General features: G+C 36.4%; 1 protein-coding gene across 1 annotated transcript in view; it reads right to left on the bottom strand.

The window, feature by feature from the left end:
• The window catches only part of MROH9 (maestro heat like repeat family member 9), a 97,575-nt gene extending 73,168 nt beyond the window's left edge, over window positions 1–24,407 (bottom strand). Inside the window, exons 1-3 of the mRNA XM_067710882.1 lie at window positions 24,283–24,407; window positions 19,285–19,331; window positions 1,463–1,542 (exon numbers count right to left, since the gene is read on the bottom strand). Of these exons, the coding sequence (XP_067566983.1) occupies window positions 1,463–1,542; window positions 19,285–19,331; window positions 24,283–24,346 (191 nt within the window). The 5' untranslated portion in view covers window positions 24,347–24,407. The remainder of the gene's footprint in view (window positions 1–1,462; window positions 1,543–19,284; window positions 19,332–24,282) is intronic.
• Between the last annotated feature and the right edge of the window lie 757 nt (window positions 24,408–25,164).

Genomic DNA, 25,164 nt, shown 5'->3' with positions numbered 1-25,164 from the left:
AAAATAGATAACTAATAAGGACCTACTGTATAGCACAGGGAAATCTACTCAGTAATCTCTAGTGGCCTATATAGGAAAAGAATCTAAAAAAGAGTAGATATATGTGTAACTGATTCACTTTACTATACACCTGAAACTAACACAACATTGTAAATCGACTATACTCCAATAACAGCAACAAAAAAAAGACAAGCAAAAGAGTAAGCAGAAACTAAATAATAATTAATAAAGACTAAATTAGTCAAAAAAATAAGTAAGCTATTATATGAGTTTAATAGTAACAAAATTTATTTATATTATTAAATTATACAAGTATATATGAAGGTATAACACACGTAAATCTTTATGTACCAAATTATACTTGGTCGAAATATGAAAACCAAAATCTATAACAAATTTTAAAGAATAAAGGAAAAACTATTGGGGGGGGGGCATTTTTAGGGCATTTAAGTAGACCAAAAAATTAAATTAAAATATGGAGAAGGGGATTCTAATCCAGGGTCTGCCTTTCCATGAACCCTGTAAAATAATATAATACAGTATGCCAAATTTTGTTTATATGGATCTATGTATACATGTATGAGTATCTTCTAGGTGACTAGGCTTTGACAAAACACTTATTAATAAGTGCAGTTCTTCTGGAAAACAAGTTGACACAATCAAAAGCTCTTAGAAGGTTCATCTCATCTGCATTACTTTGGGTTCAGGGGAAGCAGATGCCAAAACAGGATTAGAAGTACAAGAGATTTCCAAGAGAAGGAAGGAAGGAGGAATAGGGTAGGAAGAGTCTTGGACTGCAGCAAGTTCCAAGGAGGGTTCAGCTTGGCTGATGGCGATCCCTCAAGCTGAAGTCACCCATTGGAGTTATTTGTCCTACCATTCTGGGTCATTGGTGAGATCAGCCTACAGGAAGTGACACCTCACAGACCGTGCTGGTGAATCTATACAGGCAGGACTGGAGTTGTTGACCAATGAGGATTCCCCCACAGCAGGGCATTTTCATGGTTGCCTATCACCTAAATCAGGAACCTCACTTTCAGAATGGTATTTCAAGGAAGTAGTTCAGAGCAGATACAATCTTTTACGTACTAGGATGATTATCATAATGTTGGTAAAATATAATATAATTTAGAAAATGTCAAAATTTTGGAATATTCCATTGCCATTAAAATGAAAATATGATTTTACGGAGAAATTAAAAATTAAGACAAAGCAAAAATGAAAAGTAGGATAGAAAATTGAATGTGCAACCTGCTTATGATTCTGCAGTAGTTAAATAATCTGCCTATTCCTGCAATACAGAAAGATTTGAAAGAACATGAGAAAGAAAGAGCTAATAGTTGCTGAATTAGGGTGGTGGAATTTGGAGTAACTTTTTATTTCTCATATTTTTGATATGTATTTATTACATTTTTAAAAAGGTATTCAATCAGTGATATGAAAGCATTAAAGCTTATTATACCTGGAGTTCATGGCCAGGATCATGGCTTGATTACTTAACAGGCCTGAGTATGCATCCCATAGGCTGGCAGCTGTTTGCACCTGTAAGTACCAGGAGAGAGAAAAGAATCAATGATGACAGACCTGTGGGGCTCATAACATCATGTGTAATTCTGTCTTTTACAGAAACCAAAGGGACCAAATTGGACTTGAAATATAAGCCCAAGGGTTTATAGAAGTGATGAGACCAGACAAACTGTAATTTAAACCTATGCATGATATTAAATGCTGGCCTTTTACGGCCAACCACTGTGCTTATATAATTAGCATTTCCAGACAAAAATTTATTAGGAATGCTCTTTACCGGGTGCCCTCCTATACAACACTCTAACCATTAAGTGCAGTCTGCTCAGTGTGGAATCTATCTATAAACATATCAGCAAGGTGATTTAAATCAGGCCTTACTGAAAAATGTCCAAACTCACACTACTATAGAGTGGGAACCATGTACAGGTCAGTGTATAGCTGTCTAATATAACTATTTAAATTTATAAATGATTATAAATGGGATTCCATTAAGAATCTCCATTTCTTTTTTTTTTTTTTTTTTTTTTTTTTGCGGTACGCGGGCCTCTCACTGTTGTGGCCTCTCCCATTGCGGAGCACAGGCTCCAGACACGCAGGCTCAGCGGCCATGGCCCACGGGTCCAGCCGCTCCGCGGCATGTGGGATCTTCCCGGACCCGGGCACGAACCCGTGTCCCCTGCATCGGCAGGCGGACTCTCAACCACTGCACCACCAGGGAAGCCCAAGAATCTCCACTTCTTTATTCAAGAAGTTGGAGAACTGGAGAAGACCTAATGGAATAGCACCTCTTTTCTTCTGCACATCCCACTCTTGTTCATGCAAGCCTCTGTTGCAATGTCACTTTCTTGTATCAGACCCATTAGTGCTGTTTATAGAAATTCTCAGTCTCTATTTCTGAAATAGCTCAAAGTTCTCTTTTAGGTACTGCTGTATAATAATGGTATTTCAAAGGGAATTTATTCCTCTAGTGCATGGCAAATGACTGCCCCTGAATACTTCGCACATTAAAAAAAAGCCCTTCTCTGTTTGCTAAGTGCTGCTTTGCTGACTCCAGCATTGAGTGCCCTGTGGGATCTGTGTTTTGCCTCTGTGGAGTGTAAGAGCAATCTTGATGGATAGAGCTATATGCCTGTCTATTAAGATCGTGTTGTGGACTGCGTGTTTGAATTTTGAGAAATTTCGATGTTGAAACCCTAACCCCCAGTGTGATGATATTAGGAAGTGGGGCCTTTGGGAGGTGATTAGGTTTAGAGGAGGTCATGAGAGATAACCCCTATGATGGGATTAGAGCCTTTATAAGAAGAGACATAAGAGAGCTTGCTTGCGATTTCTGTCTCCACCATGTGAGGATGCAAGGAAAGGATGGCTGTCTGAAACCCAGGAAGAAGAATCTCACCAGATACTGAATCTACCATTCTTTGATCTTGGACTTCCCAGCATCCAGAACTGTGAGAAATAAATTTCTGTTGTTTAAGCCACCCATTCTCTGGTACCATGGTAAACCAGCCCAAACAGATGAGAAAGTCAGAGAAACTTCCTGATTGGGGATCTGAATTAAAAAATGGCATCTCCCCACTAGGGATAAAGCATCCTGCCATGACCTTCCTGGGAGTCACCACACTGATCATTGTCTAACACCTCTTCTCTGGGCTGTGCTCAGACTGAGTGCTTCAGAGGACTTATTCTCCTTTCTCTAAAATATTTATATTCATATCTAGCATTGATTCCTAACAATGCCAAACATGATTTTACTTAATCTTGAGAGAATAATTCTTTGCTATGTTATTTATTAACATACTGCACATTATTATTACTTAGAGAGCATGGAATCTTCTATATGGCAGACAACTCTCACTGTAACATGGAAGAATAATGGTGATTGGTCTATTTTGGAAAGACATTTTTGTCCTTGTCACCACTTCCATTTAATTTGGCCAGAAATCTACTAGTTGTGTTTCTCTGGGCAGTGACTAACTGAACATTTTGTTTGATATAAGCAATGATCCTTTGGCAGTATTGTTTCAATGGGAACTTTTCTTATACAATATGTTCTAACTGGGCTTGAGTCCTTAGAAATTAATTTGTAACACTTTAAATTTAAAGCACTGATTCTTAACATTGGCAGTACATTAAGGGGTTAAAAAATATTGATTTTGATCCCTGGGCCACACCTCCAGAGATATGGATTTAATAGGTCTGTATTCAAGACCAGGCATCAACATTAAAAAAAAAAAAGCCTTCCAGAAAATTTTGATGTACAGCCAGAATTGAGAAGCCATTTTTAAGCCTGTAGCTTGCTTGTACAGTAATAATCGTCATTACGTTGATCTCTAATAACATGGACCTCTGCTTCCCCTCTGTTAGCTAGGATCTCTCTTTTTCAAATTTGTTACCACAAATCTATCACCAGTTTATTGTTCTGCCCATATTACTTTAGCGTCACATCTTTTGTTGATTCACTGATTTACAGCAATATCCCTTCCTTGTTATAAGCATGCTTTCACCTGTGCCATATATACTGCTAATGTTTATCTAATTCCAAAAGCCAGTGCACACATTGATAAGCAGTAAGGATTGTCTAACATGTACAGACTGATTCTCCAGTGGTGTCGGTATAGGGAGTTATAGGATTTAGCCAGGAATTTCACCTGCTTTTCCCAATTAGGCTTTTTGTTATTGTTTCAAATATATAACATGCTCACCAGTGTTCCCAGAAATTCTTCAGTGCCTCCTCTGGGGAGATGTGATTATCATTCTGGCTTTAACTTCTATTATATGGATAAGTTCTCTTTTATATCATTTTCAATGACTCCTTAATCACTCTGGGTCTTCACTGGAAACCCACAGTAACTGATAAAACGGTCACAATCCTGGGACTTCCCTGGTGGCGCAGTGGTTAAATATCTGCCTACCAATGCAGGGGACACGGGTTTGAGCCGTCATCCAGGAAGATCCCACATGCCTCAGAGCAACTAAGCCATGCGTTACAACTACTGAGCCTGCGCTCTAGAGCCCACGAGCCACAGCTACTGAGCCTGCGTGCCACAACTACTGAAGCCCGTGCGCCTAGAGCCTGTGCTCCACAACGAGAAGCCACTGCAATGAGAAGCCCGCGCACCGCAACGAAGAGTAGCCCCCACTCACCACAACTAGAGAAAACCCGTGCACAGCCATGAAGACCCAATGCAGCCAAAAATAAATTAATTAATTAATTTAAAAAAATGCTCACAATCCTGGAAATCTGTACTTTGTAATATATTTCATAACACTGGATTCTAGGGCCAGTCTGGTGGGCCTTAAGCTTCCATATTTATTATTTTGGCTTTGTTCTCTAAACTATCCATGTGCTTTTTATATATATCTTATATCATTGACATTTTTTGTTCAATATCGCTTGTCATTCTTGGCCAGAAGAATTGGAGTTGTGCCAACTTGACTAGTTTCTTAAATCTCAGATGTTTCAAATCACATATGGATAATGTGTGTTTTCTTATGCCACCTTAGCCAGGGAGAAAATGGTATTATCATAATAATCATTATTCTGAGGGAATTTGAATTCCCTCTGGTAATTCCCAAACTATCCTGGGAATGTTCAAAGGGAGCCATGGACTTGATCTTCTAGAATACTATGTGAGTCTGAACTTTTCCCTTAATCTTAGCTCACTAGAATGTCTCCTTTCTCTGATAATAGCAAAATGTCAAAAGTTCAGAGAGATGGGGCATCTGAATTGAGGGCATGAATATCCAATGCCCTTACCTCTTAGGCTTTCTGTCTTGTGCTGGTGCCTTACTGAAGGTAGTGATTGCTGTTGCTGATGCTCTTGTGTCCCTACCAACACTGCCAAGGCCAGATACCGAGATAGGTGAAGGCTACACCCAGAATAAATTCACTGCCTACTCCCAAATCCAGTTAAATTATTTTCTACTACTGCAAAAAGAACCAGAACCAGTGTAACTACACTGTGCACTCTCAGTTTTGTAGTTCTTAACAGATTTTACTTGTTCTTATATTCATTCCTTGCTTGACTTAAACTCTGGGGAAGATTGATGGGACAAATCCCTGAAAGAAAGTTACTGTGCTGTTATATTATGTAGAATTGCCCTACTCCTTTTTTTTTTTTTTCTAATGAATCATTCTCTTTAAACTAGTTTTGTGCCTCCACTGTCTTTTCTTAGAAAGTTCTTTTCCAGGGAGATGTGGGGCCCTCATCTCTGCACACTACTGGAAGGCCTACTTCACCAAATCTCCAGACATTTTAGGGTCTTAGCATCAACATATCTTGGCTCATGAGGGTACCCCAAATACACACTTCCCTCATCAAAAATCCTTTGCCATCCTTACAAATCTCCCCTCAACCAAGAATCTTGTTATGGAAAGATGAAGAACTAAATATAATATCTCTGCAAGATTGAATCCCCAGGATACAAACATTTTCAGTTGATCATCAGATAGTTGTTTAGTGTCTACTGTGTACTAGGTGCTGTGTTAAGCAGTGGGGTTAGAACGGGGCAAGACAGATAAGTTCTGCCAGTAATCTCATGGGAAAGCAAATTTGAAACACAGGAAATCGGTAAGTATTCAACAAAAGAGGATTTATAGGGATGATTAAGGGAAGCTAAACTAGCAGAGGGTATCAAGGAAAATTTGTTTTCTGAAGAAGTTTTAAGCTCAAACTTAGAGATTATGGGGGTCAGGAGAGCAGAGGAAGAGTTTTTCAGAGAAACACTATGGGTTAAGGACTTGACTTGAGAAAGGGTTTGTTGCATTACAGACACCGTTCTCAACCCTCACTGAGCCTTAAAATCATTTGGATCCCTTCCAAAAATACAAATGCCTAGACGTCACCCCACACAAGTGAATCAAAATATCTGAAGGTGTGGCCCTAGCAACAGTATTTTTTAAAAAAATCTCCACACATGATCCTAATATGAAGCCAGGATTGAGAACCATTATATCAGAGGACATGAAAGGAAACCACATGGATGGTGCAAAGAGAGTAAGGACAGTGGAAAATCATGGGGCCAGAAAGGTTGAATCACAGCTGGTCCTTTTGTGAGCTCTTTTGTGAGTAATAAAGATTACTACTCATCTCTGAGGACCATGGGAGGCATTTAATAGAAGGAGGGACAAGATCACAGGGCTGCTTTGTAGAGATTTGATTGAATATGATAAAATTGTTGCCAAGAGAATGTTACCGAGGCGAGAGATTGTAACAGAGTAGGATTAGAATACTGGCAGTGGAAAAAGAGAGATAAGTAGTGACTGGTAGCAATATCAAATGCTGCTTAAAGGTCACACAAGAAAAAGAAAATTATTATTTGGATTTGAGACATGAAAGCCACTAGGGACCTAGATGGGAGTAGCTCAGTAGAGGGTTTCTGTAGATGCTCAGTCTGGCAGGTCATCATGCTGACTAATCAGCTCAGGTCTCACATTTGGATGTGAGGTCCTCAGTTATCTGCAGACACAAATGAACAAAGAGAAAGACTCTACTAGCCAAAACTTGCTTCCTTTTTACATGACCAAAGTCAACAAGTGAGACTGTCAAAAAAAAGTGAGATTGTATAATTGAGGCAAAACCATTTGTTTCCATTTCAGAACCATGTGTGCTGGGTACAATACTTGTCATTTTACTGATTCTGGTGTGACATATTAATACTCATTGAAACTTGATATTCTATGCCTAGAGACCTATACCTTTCTCCTTATCAGTTTTCTCTGCTGGATTTCTGCCCCTTGTGCTTTCTTTGATTTCTCTACCCCAAACAGAGAAGTGAGCACTTCTGTTGAGCTGCATTATTATTGATGGCCACTAGAGTATACTCTCTTGAGATAACTCAAAATTTATAGCATGACAGTAAAAGCAGAGAACCTCTACAAACACAGAGACCCAAATATCTCTCACTTCCTTAATGGGGAAGTTTTCCACTTTTTTTTCATTGGGAACAGCAAAGAGAGGAACTTTTTTAAAGCTTAGGTATACATGGACATCATAACCAGGTAGTATGTCCAATATCACTGCCTAGTAATATCAACCTAGTAGTGTGTTGTTGTTTTTTTATTTTATTTTTAAATTGAAGTAAAGTTGATTTACAGTGTTGTGTCAATCTCTGCTGTACAAAAAAGTGACTCAGTTGTACACATATAGACATTCTTTTTTTTAATATTCTTTTCCATTTATGGTTTATCACAGGGTATTGAATATAGTTCCCTGTGCTGTATAGTAGTATCTTGTTGTTTATCCATCCTATATACAATAGTTTACATCTGCTAATCCCAGGCTCCCAGTGCTTCCTTTCTCCACCCTCCCTCCCCTATGGCAACCTTGTGGAATCTAGAGTGTTGTTTTAAGTCCAAGTCTCAATGTGACTTCATTCAAAAACTTGTTGGTGACTGCCTACTTTGGAACCTTATATTCATAAATATCCATTTCAATATCTGATAGAATTCTGCTGATAAAACTTACTGGTTTCTTTCCCTCTCATCTTTTTAATATAATTATATAAACCCTCAGAACTAGTAATACATGGTATTATTAGTATGTAAATATAATTTCAAAAACCCTGAGCAGAATAAGTGATGAAAATCCTCATGTTCACATCAACTTCAGTGGTCCAAGAGGATGAGGATTCCTAGTTACTCTCTTCCTTTTCCAAGCCTACTTAAAACTCATTTCTCTAATATATCCCTAGTTTAGACCTGGATTAGACCTCTGAGTTAGGTCATAATGGATTACTGTAATAACATAAACATTCTTCACAACTCTTCTATGATATCCATTGAAGCCCCAAATTTTTATTCCTAATAATAAGGTTTAGCCAGCTGGTGATACAGACATTGTTTCCTAATCCCCACATTTTAGAAAGGCCTATAGAACAGGCCCTTATTTTGGAACAATTTCAAGTCAGCTTTACCCAGTCCATCTAGGACTTTAATTTGCCATCTGTTATGCCTTTTATTATCCACTTTGACAATATTAATGTTATCTAGGGACACTAATAATTCTGGATAGGTCATATTAACAAACTGCTTCTCTATTCAGTATCGAAAGGTTCCCCTTTAAATGAATAGATCTCTAATGGGCAGAAAAAGTCTTTATTTTTATCCTCATTAGTCAATGTTATCTGGTTGTTGGAAGTGATAACACTGACTTAGTAAGTCTAACCCACGGAGAACCACAAACATTTCAGTAGGTAGTCTAGTGACCCTTGAAGGCAAAATAGAGAGTATTAGCTCAGTGATTATGTTAATATGCACACATTAAAAAAACTTCCACATTTCTTTTTACTATTACTATTGGGTAGACATTTAACAAAGCAGTTAGAATGAACCACAAAAGTACATTTTAATTATATGAATACCTAAGGGATTAATCTCTCCTCAAACCATCCTTCTAGAGCATTATTTAAACTGTCTTGTCAGTGAACATTCTGATGTGCCAGATCACTAATACACACACAACAATCCATCCACAAGGAGAAACTCTTTGGTTCTGTCCTGAGTTGATTCTTCAGTATGTTTTCATGTGTCTCAGATCAAAGCCATGAGATCTTGGGATTTCTTAAAATGTCACAATACAATGTCTAACTAATAGTAATCTCAGAAGGAAAGAATGAAGAAAACACAAGGAAGAAAATTTTCCAATAAATAACGCAAGATCTTCTCAAAGATAAATGGCTGGAATCTTTAGACTGAAACATGAGTAAGTGCTTAACATATTTGAATAAAAAATACACCTAAAACTATTTTTATGAAATTTCAGTCTAGCCAAGATGAAGAAAAATCTTAAAGCCTTCCAGAAAGAGAAAACAGGTGACAAAAGCTAGAGAATCAGATCATGATCAGATTCTTCATTGGTTATACTGGATACCAGAAAAAATGTAAGTTATGCCTCAGATTTTATTTTTTAGAGAAAATGATCTGCAACCTAGGGAAATGGCTGGAATCATAATTTATGATAGCTGTTCTTATGGTGGTATTTTAAAAAACTCATCTATGTTGCATCATTTTAAAAAATGGAAACATAGCACTTTTGTAAAACTAAAAAAGCATTTAAAATTGATCATATATCCACTTCAGAAACAAAAAATCTCTAAGTTCCCAGAGACAGAAATTGTGCAGGTCACATTCTGCGCAATAATGGTATGAGATTATATGTTAAAAATAAAAGAATGGAATAATGGATATCTATATGCAAAAAGATGAATTCATATTTCTACCTCACACCTACACAAAAATCACTCAAAATAGATAATAGATCTAAATCTAAAAGCTAAAACTATAAATCCTTTAGAAGAAAACATAGGAAAAAATCTTTGTCACTTTTGGTTTAGGCAAAATTTCCTTAGATGTAGTCCCCAAAGCACAGTCAAAAGAAAAAAAAGATAAATTGGACTTGATCAATACTAAAACTTTTTGCTCTTCAAAAGACACAATTAAGGAAAGGAAAAAAAAATCAATGTACTGGGAGAAAATATTTGCAAATCATATATTCTACACTCAATAACTGTAAATCTATAAAATACACCTAGATAAATGATTAAGAAATATTTAAGGTATACATGAAGAAAAAACTTTACTGAAGATTCAAGTAAGTGAGAGAAAAAAACATGTTCCTGATGACAAGACAATAATTTAAATAAATTGTCCATAAACTAATCTATAAATTTATACAATTCTAATCAAATGCCAAAAGAAATTCTGGGAGAAATTTCACAAGCACAGTCCGAAATTCTTCTGAAAGTGTAAATGAGTAAAATTAGCCAATACATTTTTTTCTTTTCATTTTGAATTTTATTTTATTTTTACACAGCAGGTTCTTATTAGTTATCTATTTTATACATATTAGTGTATATATGTCAATCCCAATCTCCCAATTCATATGTTTGTTCTCTACATCTGTGTCTGTCTTTCTGCCTTGCAAACCAGTTCATCTGTACCATTTTTCTAGATTCCTAGATTTCTAGATTAACGCATTAACATATGCGTTAATATACAATATTTGTTTTTCTTTTTCTGACTTCACACTGTATGACAGTCTCTAGGTCCATCCACGTCTCTACAAATGACCCAATTTCGTTCCTTTTTATGGCTAATATTCCATTGTATATATGCACCACATCTTCTTTATCCAGTCATCTGTTGATGGGCATTTAGGTTGCTTCCATGACCTTAGCCAAGACATTTTTGAAAAAGAGGAATAACTGTATAGATTCACCAAATTAGATGCAGAAAGAGTTTGTGTTATATAGCCGAGCTATCTATAATAGTTTAAAAGTGTGACAGTTTCTTTATTGCTGTGATTTGGTAAGATAACTTTGACTATTCTGGCTGAAACCAAAAGATTCTGCTGAAGCTGCTGCTGCCACCTGTCAAAGGCATTGATAATATTGCTAGTGCTTGCTGATGGAGTCCCATGACTGCTGATACCCATTATCAAGTTAACTGGCTTATTTCACTTAGCATAATACCCTCCAGGTCTATCAATGTTGTTGCAAATGGCAAGATTTCATTCTTTTTTAGGACTAATATTCCATTGTATATATGTACCACATATTCTTTATCCATTTATTTGTGAGTGGACAATTAGGTTGCTCACATATCTTGACTACTGTAAATAATGCTGCAATAAACATGAGGGACATATATATTTTCAAATTAGTGTTTTTGTTTTCTTCAAATAAATACAAAGGATTTGAGTTGCTGGGTCGTACTAATATAATATTGTAATTCAACTATATTTCAATTTAAAAAGATAGAGAAAACTAGGATTGCACAAAAGATGCTCTCACTTCATAGCAAAAGCCACAGGTGACCTCATTCCCTCTCACCATTTTAGCCACTCATTGTTTCTCTCTTTTTTACAGCAGCCCCATCTTTCTGGGACTCAGAAGCTGGGGCTGTGCTATTGCGAGATTCTTCCCCCTCTTCTACCAGCCTATTGTCCTTGAATCACACTATGCACCTTGATAATATCTTCACACAAGATATGTTCTTCCCTTGCAGGCTCTTCCTTCCTGGTAGTTCTGTCTCATCTGGAGTGGTCCAGACATGCCCGAATTCTAGAGAATTCAATTTAGGCTCAAATTGTGACCTCTACACGAAACAAGTTTGCTTTTTGTCCCATGAACCATTTGACCATCTCCTTTCTGTTGACAACTATATGCAGCCTAAGTCTATGTCATTCTCTTGAATATAATTTGGTTTTTGGACTTGATCTTGTCCATAGCTAAGTGAAATATAAACCCTGATTCTGAAAAACAAATTAAGAACTGAAATTGTAGTGCAGTTTTAACCTTCTTAGGACCATATTCTTACTTTACAGGCTTAGCAGCTGTCTTACTGATTCCTGCTATGCCTCCAGAGATAAATTGGTGTCTAATAAACTTTTTTCTGTAATATAAATGGCATAAATTAGCTCTTTATGTTTTCTAGATTTTCTGTTCACTTCATATTGTCAGTAAAACTCTTCATCACTCTATTGGCAATGACTGTGTTTAGACTACTCTATTTCTCTAACAGTGTATATATTTCACTAGGTCAAAACAAAGTATATTTATTGCTCACTGATGGCAAATCTCCACTTTGCAATCCCTACTAGGAACGAAACAAAATAAAACAAAAAAGAATTTCAAATTCACACAGTAAGATACTTTGCTCTCTATTAACTTACTTTATTAATTAAAATCCCTCTTCCCCAGAGAAATAAAAAGTGATTGGGGGTGGCTTAGAGGCAAAGACAAAAATCCAATGATATAAAATTAAAATAAAGATAAAATTGATGATTTGAGGATGAGGGACATTCACAGACATACATAGTAAACAGCACCTTTACAAGAGCAAGAGATGGATTTCAAATTTAGATACAAATGAATAGATTGATCCAGTGATGAAACTTAGATTATCTATAGAAACATCTTTTTGAATAAACTTTTAAAGCATTATACCCATTTTGTTTAAACATTTTAAAAAATAATGCACAGCTCTGGAACGAAAAACCACATTCACAGAAAGATAGACAAGATGAAAAGTCAGAGGTCTATGTACCAGATGAAGGAACAAGATAAAACACCAGAAAAACAACTAAATGAAGTGGAGATAGGCAAACTTCCAGAAAAACAATTCAGAATAATGATAGTGAAGATGATCCAGGACCTCAGAAGAAGAATGGAGGCAAAGATCAAGAAGATGCAAGAAATATTTAACAAAGACCTAGAAGAATTAAAGAACAAACAAACAGAGATGAACAATATATTAATTGAAATGAAAACTACACTAGAAGGAATAAGTAGCAGAATAACTGAGACAGAAGAACGGATAACTCAACTGGAAGACAGAATGGTGGAATTCACTGCTGTGGAACAGAATAAAGAAAAAAGAATGAAAAGAAATGAAGACAGGGGCTTCCCTGATGGAGCAGTGGTTGGGAGCCTGCCTGCTGATGCAGGGGACACGGGTTTGTGCCCCGGTCTGGGAGGATCTCACGTGCTGTGGAGCGGCTGGGCCTGTGAGCCATGGCCACTGAGCCTGGGCGTCCAGAGCCTGTGCTCTGCAATGGGAGAGGCTGTGACAGTGAGAGGCCCGCGTACCGCAAAAAAAAAAAAAAAAAAAAAAAAAAAATGAAGACAGCCCAAGAGACCTCTGGAACAACATTAAACACAACAACATTCACATTATAGGGTTCCCAGAAGCAGAAGAGAGAAAGAACCTGAGAAAATATTTGAGAGATTATAGTCGAAAAATTCCCTAACATGGGAAAGGAAATAGCCACCAAAGTCCAGGAAGTTCAGCGAGTCCCATACGGGATAAATCCAAGGATAAACATGCTAAGACACATAGTAATCAAATTGGCAAATATTAAAGACAAAGAAAAATTATTGAAATCAACAAGGGAAAAACAACAAATAACATACAAGGGAACTCCCATAAGGTTAACAGCTGATTTCTCAGCAGAAACTCTACAAGCCAGAAGGGAGTGGCATGATATACTTAAAGTGATGAAAGGGAAGAAACTACAACCAAGATTACCCTATCCAGCAAGGATCTCATTCAGATTCGATGGGGAAATCAAAAGCTTTACGGTCAAACAAAAGCTAAGAGAATTCAGCACCACCAAACCAGCTCTACAACAAATGCTAAAGGAACTTCTCTAAGTGGGAAACACAAGGGAAGAAAAGGACCTACAAAATCAAACCCAAAACAATTAAGAAAATGGTCAAAGGAACATACATATCGATAATTACCTGAAACGTGAATGTATTAAAAGCTCCAACCAAAAGACACAGGCTTGCTGAATGGATACAAAAACAAGACCCATTTATATGCTGTCTTCAAGAGACCCACTTCAGACCTAGGGACACATACAGACTGAAAGTGAGGGGATGGAAAAAGATATTTCATGCAAATGGAAATCAAAAGAAAGCTGGAGTAGCAATATTCATATCAGACAAAATAGACTTTAAGGAATGTTATAAGAGACAAGGAAGGACACTACATAATGATCAAGGGATCAATCCAAGAAGAAGATATAACAATTATAAATATATATGCACCCAACATAGGAGCACCTCAATACATAAGGCAACTGCTAACAGCTGTAAAAGAGGAAATCGACAGTAATACAATAATAGTGAGGGACGTTAACACCTCACTTACACCAATGGAGAGATCATCCAAAATGAAAATAAATAAGGAAACAGAAGCTTTAAATGACACAATAGACCAGATAGATTTAATTGATATTTATAGGACATTCCATCTAAAAACAGCAGATTACACTTTCTTCTCAAGTGCGCACGGAGTATTCTCCAGGGTAGATCACATCTTGGGTCACAAATCAAGCCTCAGTAAATTTAAGAAAATTGAAATTATATCAAGCATCTTTTCTGACCACAACGCTATGAGATTAGAAATGAATTACAGGGGGAAAGATGTAAAAAATACAAACACGTGGAGGCTAAACACTACATTACTAAATAACCAAAAGATCACTGAAGAAATCAAGAGAAAATCAAAAAATACCTAGAGACAAATGACAATTGAAAAACGACAATCAAAAACCTATGGGATGCAGCAAAAGCAGTTCTAAGAGGGAAGTTTATAGCTATACAAGCCTACCTCAAGAAACAAGAAAAATCTCAAATAAATAATCTAACCTGACACCTAAAGGAATTAGAGAAAGAAGAACAAACAAAACCCAAAGTTGGCAGAAAGAAAGAAATCATAAAGATCAGAGCAGAAATAAATGAAATAGAAACAAAGAAAACATTAGCAAAGATCAATAAAACTAAAAGCTGGTTCTTTGAGAAGATAAACTAAATTGATAAACCATTAGGCAGACTCATCAAGAAAAAGAGGGAGAGGACTCAAATCAAAATTACAAATGAAAAAGAAGAAGTTACAAAAGACACTGCAGAAATACAAAGCATCCTAAGAGACTACTACAGGCAACTCTATGCCAATAAAATGGACAACATGGAAGAAATGGACAAATACTTAGAGAGGTATAAGCTTCCAAGACTGAACCTGGAAGAAATAGAAAATATGAACAGATCAATCACAAATAATGAAATTAAAACTGTGATTAAAAATCTTCCAACAGGGACTTCCCTGGTGGTGCAGTTGTTGGGAATCTGCCTGCCAGTGTAGGGGATGCCATTTCGAGTCCTGGTCCTGGAAGGCCCCACATGCCACAGAGCAACTGGGCCCGTGCACCACAACTGCTGAGCCTGTGCTCTAGAGTCCACAAGCTACAACTACTGAAGCCTGTGCACCTGGAGCCTGTGCAGCAAGGGAAGGCACCACAATGAGAGGCCCGTTAACCACAACGAAGTGTAGACCCCGCTCACCACAACTACAGGAAGCCCACGCGCAGCGGCAAAGACCCATTGCAGCCAAAAATAAATAAATAAATTTATTTAAAAAAAAAAATCTTCCAACAAACAAAAGTCCAGGACCAGATGGTTTCACAGGTGAATTCTGTCAAACATTTAGAGTAGAGCTAACACCCATCCTTCTCAAACTCTTCCAAAAAATTGCAAAGGAAGGAACACTCCCAAACTCATTCTATGAGGCCACCATCACCCTGATACCAAAACCAGACAAAGATACTACAAAAAAAAGAAAATCACAGACCAATATCACTGATGAATATAGATGCAAAAATCCTCCACAAAATACTAGCAAACAGAATCCAACAACACATGAAAAGGATCTTACACCATGATCAAGTGGGATTTGTCCCAGGGATACAAGGATTCTTCAATATATGCAAATCAATCAATGTGATACACAATATTAACAAATTGAAGAATAAAAACCATATGATCATCTCAATAGATGCAGAAAAAGCTTTTGACAAAATTCAACACACATTTAGGATAAACACTCTCCAGAAAGTGGGCATAGAGGGGACCTACCTCAACATAATAAAGCCCATATACGGCAAACCCACAGCAAACATCATTCTCAATGGTGAAAAACTGAAAGCATTTCCTCTAAGATCAGTAACAAGACAAGGATGTCCACTCTCACCACTCTTATTCAACATAGTTTTGGAAGTCCTAGCCTTGGCAATCAGAGAAGAAAAAGAAATAAAAGGAATACAAATTGGAAAAGAAGAAGTAAAACTGTCACTGTTTGCAGATGACATGATACTATACATAGAGAATCCTAAAGATGCCACCAGAAAACTACTAGAGCTAATCAATGAATTTGGTAAAGTTGCAGGATACAAAATTAATACACAGAAATCTCTTGCATCCCTATACACTGATGCTGAAAAATCTGCAAGAGAAATTAAGGAAACACTCCCATTTACCATTACAACAAAAAGAATAAAATACCTAGGAATAAACCTATCTAGGGAGACAAAAGAACTGTATGCAGAAAAGTATAAGACACTGATGAAAGAAATTAAAGATGATGTGAAGAGATAGATATACCATGTTCTTGGATTGGAAGAATCAATATTGTGAAAATGACTATATTACCCAAAGCAATCTACAGATTCAATGCAACCCCTATCAAATTACCAATGGCACTTTTTACAGAACTATAACAAAAATATCTTAAAATTTGTATGGAGACACAAAAGACCCCGAATAGCCAAAGCAGTCTTGAGGGAAAAAACGGAGGTGGAGGAATCAGACTCCCTGACTTCAGACTATACTACAAAGCTACAGTAATCAAGACAATATGGTACTGGCACAAAAACAGAAACATAGTTCAATGGAACAAGATAGAAAGCCCAGAGATAAACCCACGTACTCATGGTCATCTAGTCTATGACAAAGGAGGTAAGAATATACAATGGAGAAAAGACAGTCTCTTCAATAAGTGGTGCTGGGAAAACTGGACAGCTACATTTAAAAGAATGAAATTAGAACAATTCCTAACACCATACACAAAAATAAACTCAAAATGGATTAGACACCTAAATGTAAGACCAGACACTATAAAACTCTTAGAGGAAAACATAGGAAGAACACTGTTTGACATAAAGCACAGCAAGATCTTTTTTGATCCACCTTCTAGAGTAATGGACATAAAACCAAAAATAAACAAATGGGACCTAATGAAACCTAAAAGCTTTTGCACAGCAAAGGAAACCATAAAGAAGACGAAAAGACAACCCTCAGAATGGGAGAAAATATTTGCAAACGAATCAACGGATTAATTAAATTAATTACATCAAGGATTAATCTCCAAAATATATAACCAGCTCATGGAGCTCAATATTAAAAGAACAAACAACCCACTCCAAAAGTGGGCAGAAGACCTAAATAGATATTTCTCCAAAGACATACAGACGGCCAAGAAGCACATGAAAAGCTGCTCAACATCACTAATTATTAGAGAAATGCAAATCAAAACTACAATGAGGTATCACCTTACACCAGTTAGAATGGGCTTCATCAGAAAATCTGCAAACAACAAATGCTGGAGAGGGTGTGGAGAAAAGGGAACCCTCTTGCACTGTTGGTGGGAATGTAAACTGATACAGTCACTATGGAGAACAGTATGGAGGTTCCTTAAAAAACTAAAAATAGAATTACCATATGATCCAGCAATCCCACTACTGGGCATATACCCAGAGAAAACCACAATTCAAAAAGACACATGCACCCCAATGTTCATTGCAGCAGTATTTACAATAGCCAGTCATGGAAGCAACCTAAATGCCCATCGACAGATGAATGGATAAAGAAGATGTGGTACATGTATACAATGGAATATTACTCAGCCATAAAAAGGAACGAAATTGGGTCTTTTGTTGAGACATGGATGGATGTAGAGACTGTCATACAGAGTGAAGTAAGTCAGAAAGAGAAAAACAAATATCATATATTAACGCATATATGTGGAACCTAGAAAAATGGCACAGATGAACCGGTTTGCAGGGCAGAGATTGAGACACAGATGTAGAGGACAAACGTATGGATACCAAGGGGGATAGCTGCGGGGGGGTGGTGGTGGTGGTGTGATGAATTCGGCAGTTGGGATTGACATGTGTATAAAATTGATGACTAATAAGAACCTGCTGTATAAAAAAAGAAAAAAAATAATAATGCACACACATGTACAGTACAGCACAAAAGAGTAAATAGCAGACAAAGATTCCAAGTTTTTATCTATCTAGAGGTAGAATACGCAGATATGGGTGCGCTAATAACATTTTTTCAGCTGAGACAAGTAGGAAATTGTTCTGTTTTTTCCTGTAAGTCTTCCACTGTCCTCTATTCCCTTTCTTCTCACTGATCCCCTACCCTCGATTCCCTCCTAGATCGTTGTCTCCCTTATTGACTTCTAAGTCTGATTTCCATGAATTTTCCATCTCTTTATTAAAACAGCTTCACCATTATTAGTAATACTGAATCCTGTTTATTTAAAATCTTCAACCTCATAATTTATTCACAGGTCTTCCTTGATCCCAAGAGCAGGCAAGATTCTCGGTTTTAGGGTTGACACATTACAGCTTGATGCTTAGACCAGGGACTCTGGAACCAGATTCCATGAATTTGCACCCTGGCTCTGCCACTTGTAAATTATGTGCCAACGGGCAGGTCACCTCTTGCCTCAGTTTCCTCATTTGTCAAGCAGGGATAGTAGTAGCACTTACTCTGTAGGACTTTTGTGAGGATTAAATGAGTTTTTCATGTAAAGCACTCAGAGCATGGCTTACACGTTATAAATGCTACTTAAGTGTTAGCTATTTTTACTATTATTGGAGTGGGTAATGGGGTTTCCTTCTCTCACAGCTCCCCTTGTCTCCCCTGTCTTTATTTCTCTGAGGTTGTGGCTGTGACCTGGGAAAATATTTTTCTTTTCTCATCTGCCATGACATGACTTGTTGTCCTCTTCCGAGTGGTGATTACTTCTGACCCATTTTGGTGGGAAGGATTTCCACAGTGAAGAAGGAGGAAGGATAATAGGCTGTTGTGGCAGAGCAATCAGGAGATGAGGGTGGATGGGGAAATAGTGGGATGGGTCAAAACTTCCTTCCTTTTGAATTAGTGTTGAAGGTCATTGCAGGGGCACAGACGGGTGAGCACGATGGATGACTCTGCCGGGAAGAAAAAGCTAAAAACAGTTTTCAATCAAACTGCCCTTTTCCCCGTTCCACCTACTCACCTATGTTAAAATATATTTTAAACATTAATTATGACAGGCTTGTAATGGAGACAGTGAACAAATTTGTTTGTTTTTTCCCCCCAAGAGATTTCAGTTACATTACTTCCTCATAGAATATCACTTACCATGCGATGCCATTTGACACTGGGCTGCAGAATCTGGAGATTACTTGCTAGTCAGGGAGAAGAGGGAGAGTAGTTAAAAGGAAATGAACTTTTACCACCTGTTGGAACATATCCCCAAATCTGAAGTTTTATATGACCTTAATGGCAAAGCCCAGTGAAGACAGTATGTGCGTGCGCATGCGTGCGTGCACGCACGCGCACACACACACAACTTCAGACAAATTCATTACAAATATTACTAAACAACACTTAACTAAAAGATTAACAAACAGAATACACAGCCACATTAAAAGAATAATGAACCCTAACCAAGAGGTATTTATTCCAAACTTACAAGGATGGTTAGATAAAGGAGGACCCATAATATAATTCTCAATATTAATTGCTAAAAATGTTACATGATCATTTATATTGAGGCAGAAAATTCTGATAAAATTTTAAATCTATTCTTGATAGCAGTTCTTAATAAAACAGGTAGTCATTTTCTTAATGTGACATATAAACACAAAAGCCAGAGCCAGATGTAATAAGGATATAATTAGAAGCATTCTCATTAAAGTAGAGAACAAGACAATGATGACCATTATACCACTATCGTTTGCCATTTCTGGACATTCCAGCTAGTATTGTTAGAAAATAGAAATAAAAAAGTGTATTAAAATTGGAAAGAAAAAAACTATATTATTTTTAAATTATTTACTTCATGGGAAAGAATATGAGTGCCTTTTAAATTTGTCTATGATATGAGAATGATTTAACTAGAATTGGAGTTATCAATGACTGAATGTTTGGTAAAATTTCCTTAGAAAACCTTTAGAACCTGATATGTCTTTCTTTGACGGTGTAGCCCTTTGATAATTATTTTTATTTCTTTCATTTTAATTGTTCTGTTTCAATTTTCTAGGTCTTCTGTAATTCTTTTTTTTTAAATAATGTCTTTATTTTGGGATAATTTTAGATTTACAGAAAAGTTGCAAAGATAGTTTAGAGTTCTCATATACCCCTCACCTTGTTTCCATAGTGTTATCATCTTACATAACCATGGACCATTTGTCAAAACTGAAAAAGTTATATTGGTACAATTTTAACAACTAAACTGTAGGCTCTATTTTTCCACTAATGTCCTTTTCCTGTTCCAGGATCCAAACCAGGACCCCACATTGCATTTAGTCATCATTTCTCCTTTGTTTCCTGTGTTCTGTAATTATTTTGTAATCTTTCCTTGTTTGTGAATTTGACTATTTTGAAAAGGGTACCTGGTTAGATATTTTGGCATGCCCCTCAGGTTGCATTTATCTGATGTTTTTCTCAAGATTTGATTGGAAATATAAGTTTTGGGAAAAATATCACAGAAGTGAAGTGTCCTTCTCATCATGAGAAAGTATCAGATTTTGAATTTATTCAATAGTTCTACTATTTTTCTCTTATCAGATTCAGGGATGCAGCTTCATCTTTGTGTACTCCTTCTTTCCTTCTGCCTTCCTTGGATTTATTTTGAGGTTCTTTTTCTAAATTCTTGTTGTGGATACTTGATTCAGTTATTTCTATCCTTTCTGGTTTATAATTCTAAGTGTTCAAAGCTATGGATTTTTCTCTGTGTACTCTTTCAGCTATATGCTGTAGGTTCCAATATGTAGTGCTATCAACATTCTGTAATTTGTGTATTAATTTTCTCTTTAACCTAAGAATTAATAGAATACCTTATATGATACATGGTAAGGATTTTTGTTCATTTCATAAGTTTACTATTGACTGCTAATTTTTTTTTTTTGCATTGTGATTAGAGACTATTTCTGCTATTTCTACATTTTGGAATTTATACAGAAATTTCTAGCCTAACATATGGTTATCTTTTGTGAGTACACCTTTCTGTGGGCATTAGAAAAAAAGATATGTTCTTTGTATTCAGGGCTAGAGATTGATATATGGGTTTCTCTCACTCTCCCACGCACAAATACACACAGTTACCTTTGTCTGAAGTACATCCTAAATTCATACTTGCTTTAATACTCCTTGACGACTTGCTGACAAAGGTGAATTAAAGACTGCTACTACTAATGCTGCAAAAGAGTATTTTGTATTAGTACATAAACCAGTAACTTTCCTATAGCTTTTTTTTTGCTTTATGAATTTTGATGCTACTATATTATATGGTAAGTAGATCATATTAATTTTCGATCGCTGTGTAACAAGTTACCACAAATGTAATGGCTTAAAAAAAAACACCCATTTATTATTATTTGACAGTTTCTGTGGGTCAAGAAGGTCAGGCTCTCCTTAGGGTCTCACATGGCTGAAATGAAGGTGTCAGTATGAACTGCCATCTCACTTGAGGCTCAGAATCTTCTTCCAAGGTCATTTAAGTTGGTGGCAGAATTCAATTCCTTGAGACTGAAAGACTGAGGATCCTGCTCTTTTGCTGGCTGAGTCTGAGGGCATCTGTCAGCTTGTAGAAACTGTCTGAGTTCCTTGCTCTGTGGCCCCTTCACAAGGCCTTCTCACACTACCAATATGACTTCTGTCTCCAACGTCTAGACCCAGACTCAAAGGGATCACGTGATTACATCAGGCCCATTCATAATATTCCTTTTGATTAACTCGCAGCCAACTCTCTAGTAACCTAATTACATCTATAAAATCCCTTTTGCTGTATTGTGTAACATAATCATATCCCATCATATCAGAGCTCCAGCCTTTATCCTTCCTTAACTTTTCAGCTTCAAGAGGAGGGATTTATACAAGGCATGTATACCAAGAGACAGGAATATTGGAGGACATCTTAAAATTCTTACCACATGAATTTTTATAATTATTTTATCTTTATTATGATTTATAGACTTTCTCATTATGTGATGATTTTAAAAAATCACATTTAATTCTTTAAGTCTTAATTCAAGCCTAAAAGTCAAAGTTGTCTGAATTAAGATCCTGACTCCTAATTTGTTGTTATTGTTGTTGTTTACATTTTCTTGGTGTACATTTTCCCATCTTTTTATTCACAACCTTTTTTTTTTTAACATCTTTATTGGAGTCTAATTGCTTTACAATGGAGTATTTTGTTTTATAAATGTCTCTAGTAGGTAGCATATTGCTGGGTTTTATTTGTAATTTAACCAGACTCCTTTCTCATTATAGATGAGTTCAATCCATTTTGATTTATTTATGGAACATATTTTGGTCTTAATTTTGTTCTATATTTTATGCTTTTTCTGTAGCTGTGGCTACTTTTAAGTCCTTTATTACTTGGTATTTTTTCCTTGACTTTCTTTGTGTGTGAAGTGGTGTGTTTTGTGTGTTTCTTTTATATGAAAGGTTTATATTCCTGTTGTGATTATGGTTAAGATGACTCTAACTTTTTGTAATATATTTATTCCTCAAAACTGTAGACCAAACTTTAGACCAAATCTGATTCCCAATTGTGAGCAAAGATGAAATTTGTTCATCTCTGTTTCCTCCCCTTCCTTAACCCCTATAGATTTTAGTTGATTAAATTACTTAGTGAAACCTTTATGCCTTTTTGTTTATATTACTTGATGACTTATTAATCCCCAAGTTTTAATAATAAAGAATCAATGTCCTTACATTACCTTCCTCCTTATTTCTTAATTTTCCTAGTTTTTTATTTACTAATTATTTCCTAATTTTCCTAATTTTTATTAGTTATATAATTTTCATACTTACAAAGTTTATATTTATATTCAGTTCTGTAACAATAATCCCCACTTTCTTTTAAATAGATTCAGTGCACACTGCATTGGCTTCTCTAGTCATCTCCTGTTGAGCTGAAGTTCATTTTCTATTAGTCTCTTGAAGGGAAACACATTCCGTGAGTTCTTTCATGTTACAAAACATTTCTCACACTCACTCTGAGTTAAAGTTAGCCTGAGTATAACATTCTTGGGCCACCATGTTTTCCTCAAGGATTTTATGTGTTCTGTTCCACTGTCATCCAGTATTGCTGTGGAAAATGCTATGGTGAGCTGGATTTTTTCTTCTCCTAGAAAGGTTAATTGAATACTTTTCCTTTTCCTGGATTTCCAAAGCATTCTTTATCTTTGGAAATCAGCAACTTTACTGGGATACTGCTCCTTTGATTGTATAGAGTTAATTTTTCTAGGGACATAGTCTGCTTTTCGACCTATATCTTCATGAAAATTTATATTAAAAATTTTATTTAAATATTTTCTTCTTTTATTTTGGTTCTCTTCTTTGGTGACACCAATTATGCTTATATTGGTCTCTCTTTTTTTTTTTTTTTTTTTTTTTGTGGTACACGGGCCTCTCACTGTTGTGGCCTCTCCTGTTGCAGAGCACAGGCTCCGGACACACAGGCTCAGCAGCCATGGCTCACGGACCTAGCCGCTCTGCGGCATGTGGGATCTTCCTGGGCCGGGGCACGAACCCGTGTCCCCTGCATCGGCAGGCAGACTCAACCACTGCGCCACCAGGGAAACCCTGGTCTCTTTTTTAATGTCTTTCTAGCTTATCTCAGTTTTGTCCTTCATGCTCCTTACCATATTTTCAGCAATGCTTATTTTCTTTGCACCGTTTCCAACATGACCTTTGTTTTTGTGAGAATATCCTTTCCCCTCCACTTCTGTCCTAAACGGCACTGTTTTCCCCTAAATTCTTATATCTCTATTTCAAGTTTACGTTTTACAGATAAAATTGCCTCATTAAATTATAAAGTCTTTTTTATCTGCTCTGTGATATTTTCCTAGAATTATTTAACTGTCATTATTTTTATATTACATTTCTGCCTTTTTCTTGTAAAATCTTTCTTTTTTTTTTTTACATCCTCTATTGATTCCATTTTGATGATTACTCAGTATTGAATGTGATGAGCTACTCTCAGATCAAATGTTTGCTGGACTTTCAGATAGAGAAATTCTCCTCTTGACCCAGAACTGTGTGTGTAAATTTGCTCTTTCAGATTTATTCTACTCTTGCTATTTGATCTTGGCAGCTTCAGAATTTACCTCCTCTATCATGACTTACCTGCAACAGTAGATTCTTGGTTGAAAACCAGAACGAAAGAAAGGTGTTCAGTTGCATATTCCATTTCCGTTTTTCTGTCTAAGCTGCTCACCTTGCTTTTCCTCGTGCCTCCATCCCCACCAAAAAGCATCATTCATCTTCCCAGGGAGTACCTCTGGATCCAAATATCTGAACAAAAGCTTCATTCCAGAGATGTCATAGTTATTCACAATTTAGCTATTTCACCACTGGAGTGTTTTCATTGTTATTTTCAAAGATTCCATATTTACTAAATGTTTATTTAGCTTTAGCAAATGTTTCCCCTTTAAAATTCTCACAGGATTGAATACATATGTGAAGAAATTTTGGAACAGATCTAGAATTTTCCCAAGTTTTGCTAGTCTGTGTTTTTATGTGTGCATGGTTTATTAATAAAAAATTGATGTGTAAACTATTTAGTCTCATGAGCTTTTCACCACCTGATGAATTTTTCTATTTCCTGACTCCTTGAAATCCAGCTTCATTGAGAAAAATAAAATGTTTTCTGGAGGGGGGTTCAATTTTTGAGCTTGAGTGCTTGAGGTGAGACCAAAATTTGATGGTGTAGACTGCCATAGGTTAAGATAAGTGCTCCAGATGCCTTCGAGGCAGGAGAGTTGTGGTCAGATGGTGGAAAAGAAGGTAGACATGGAGTTAGGAGATTCATTAACAAAGATGAACTCTTTTAATTGGCAAATTTGGAAAGAACTTTAGAGGAGGGCCATAGTGAAGTAAATTCTAATATACCCATAGTTCTTTCTTTTAACAGAACAAAAACTAAGAAAAGTAGTCAAAGTTAGAAAGAAGACAGACTTTTGACTGACTGAAGGATTGATAGAATAAAAATCACTTACTCGTGTGTGA

This window comes from Pseudorca crassidens, chromosome 2, assembly GCF_039906515.1.
Source record: "Pseudorca crassidens isolate mPseCra1 chromosome 2, mPseCra1.hap1, whole genome shotgun sequence".
Lineage (NCBI taxonomy): Eukaryota > Metazoa > Chordata > Mammalia > Artiodactyla > Delphinidae > Pseudorca > Pseudorca crassidens.
This window is presented reverse-complemented; position numbering and strand designations above follow the sequence as displayed.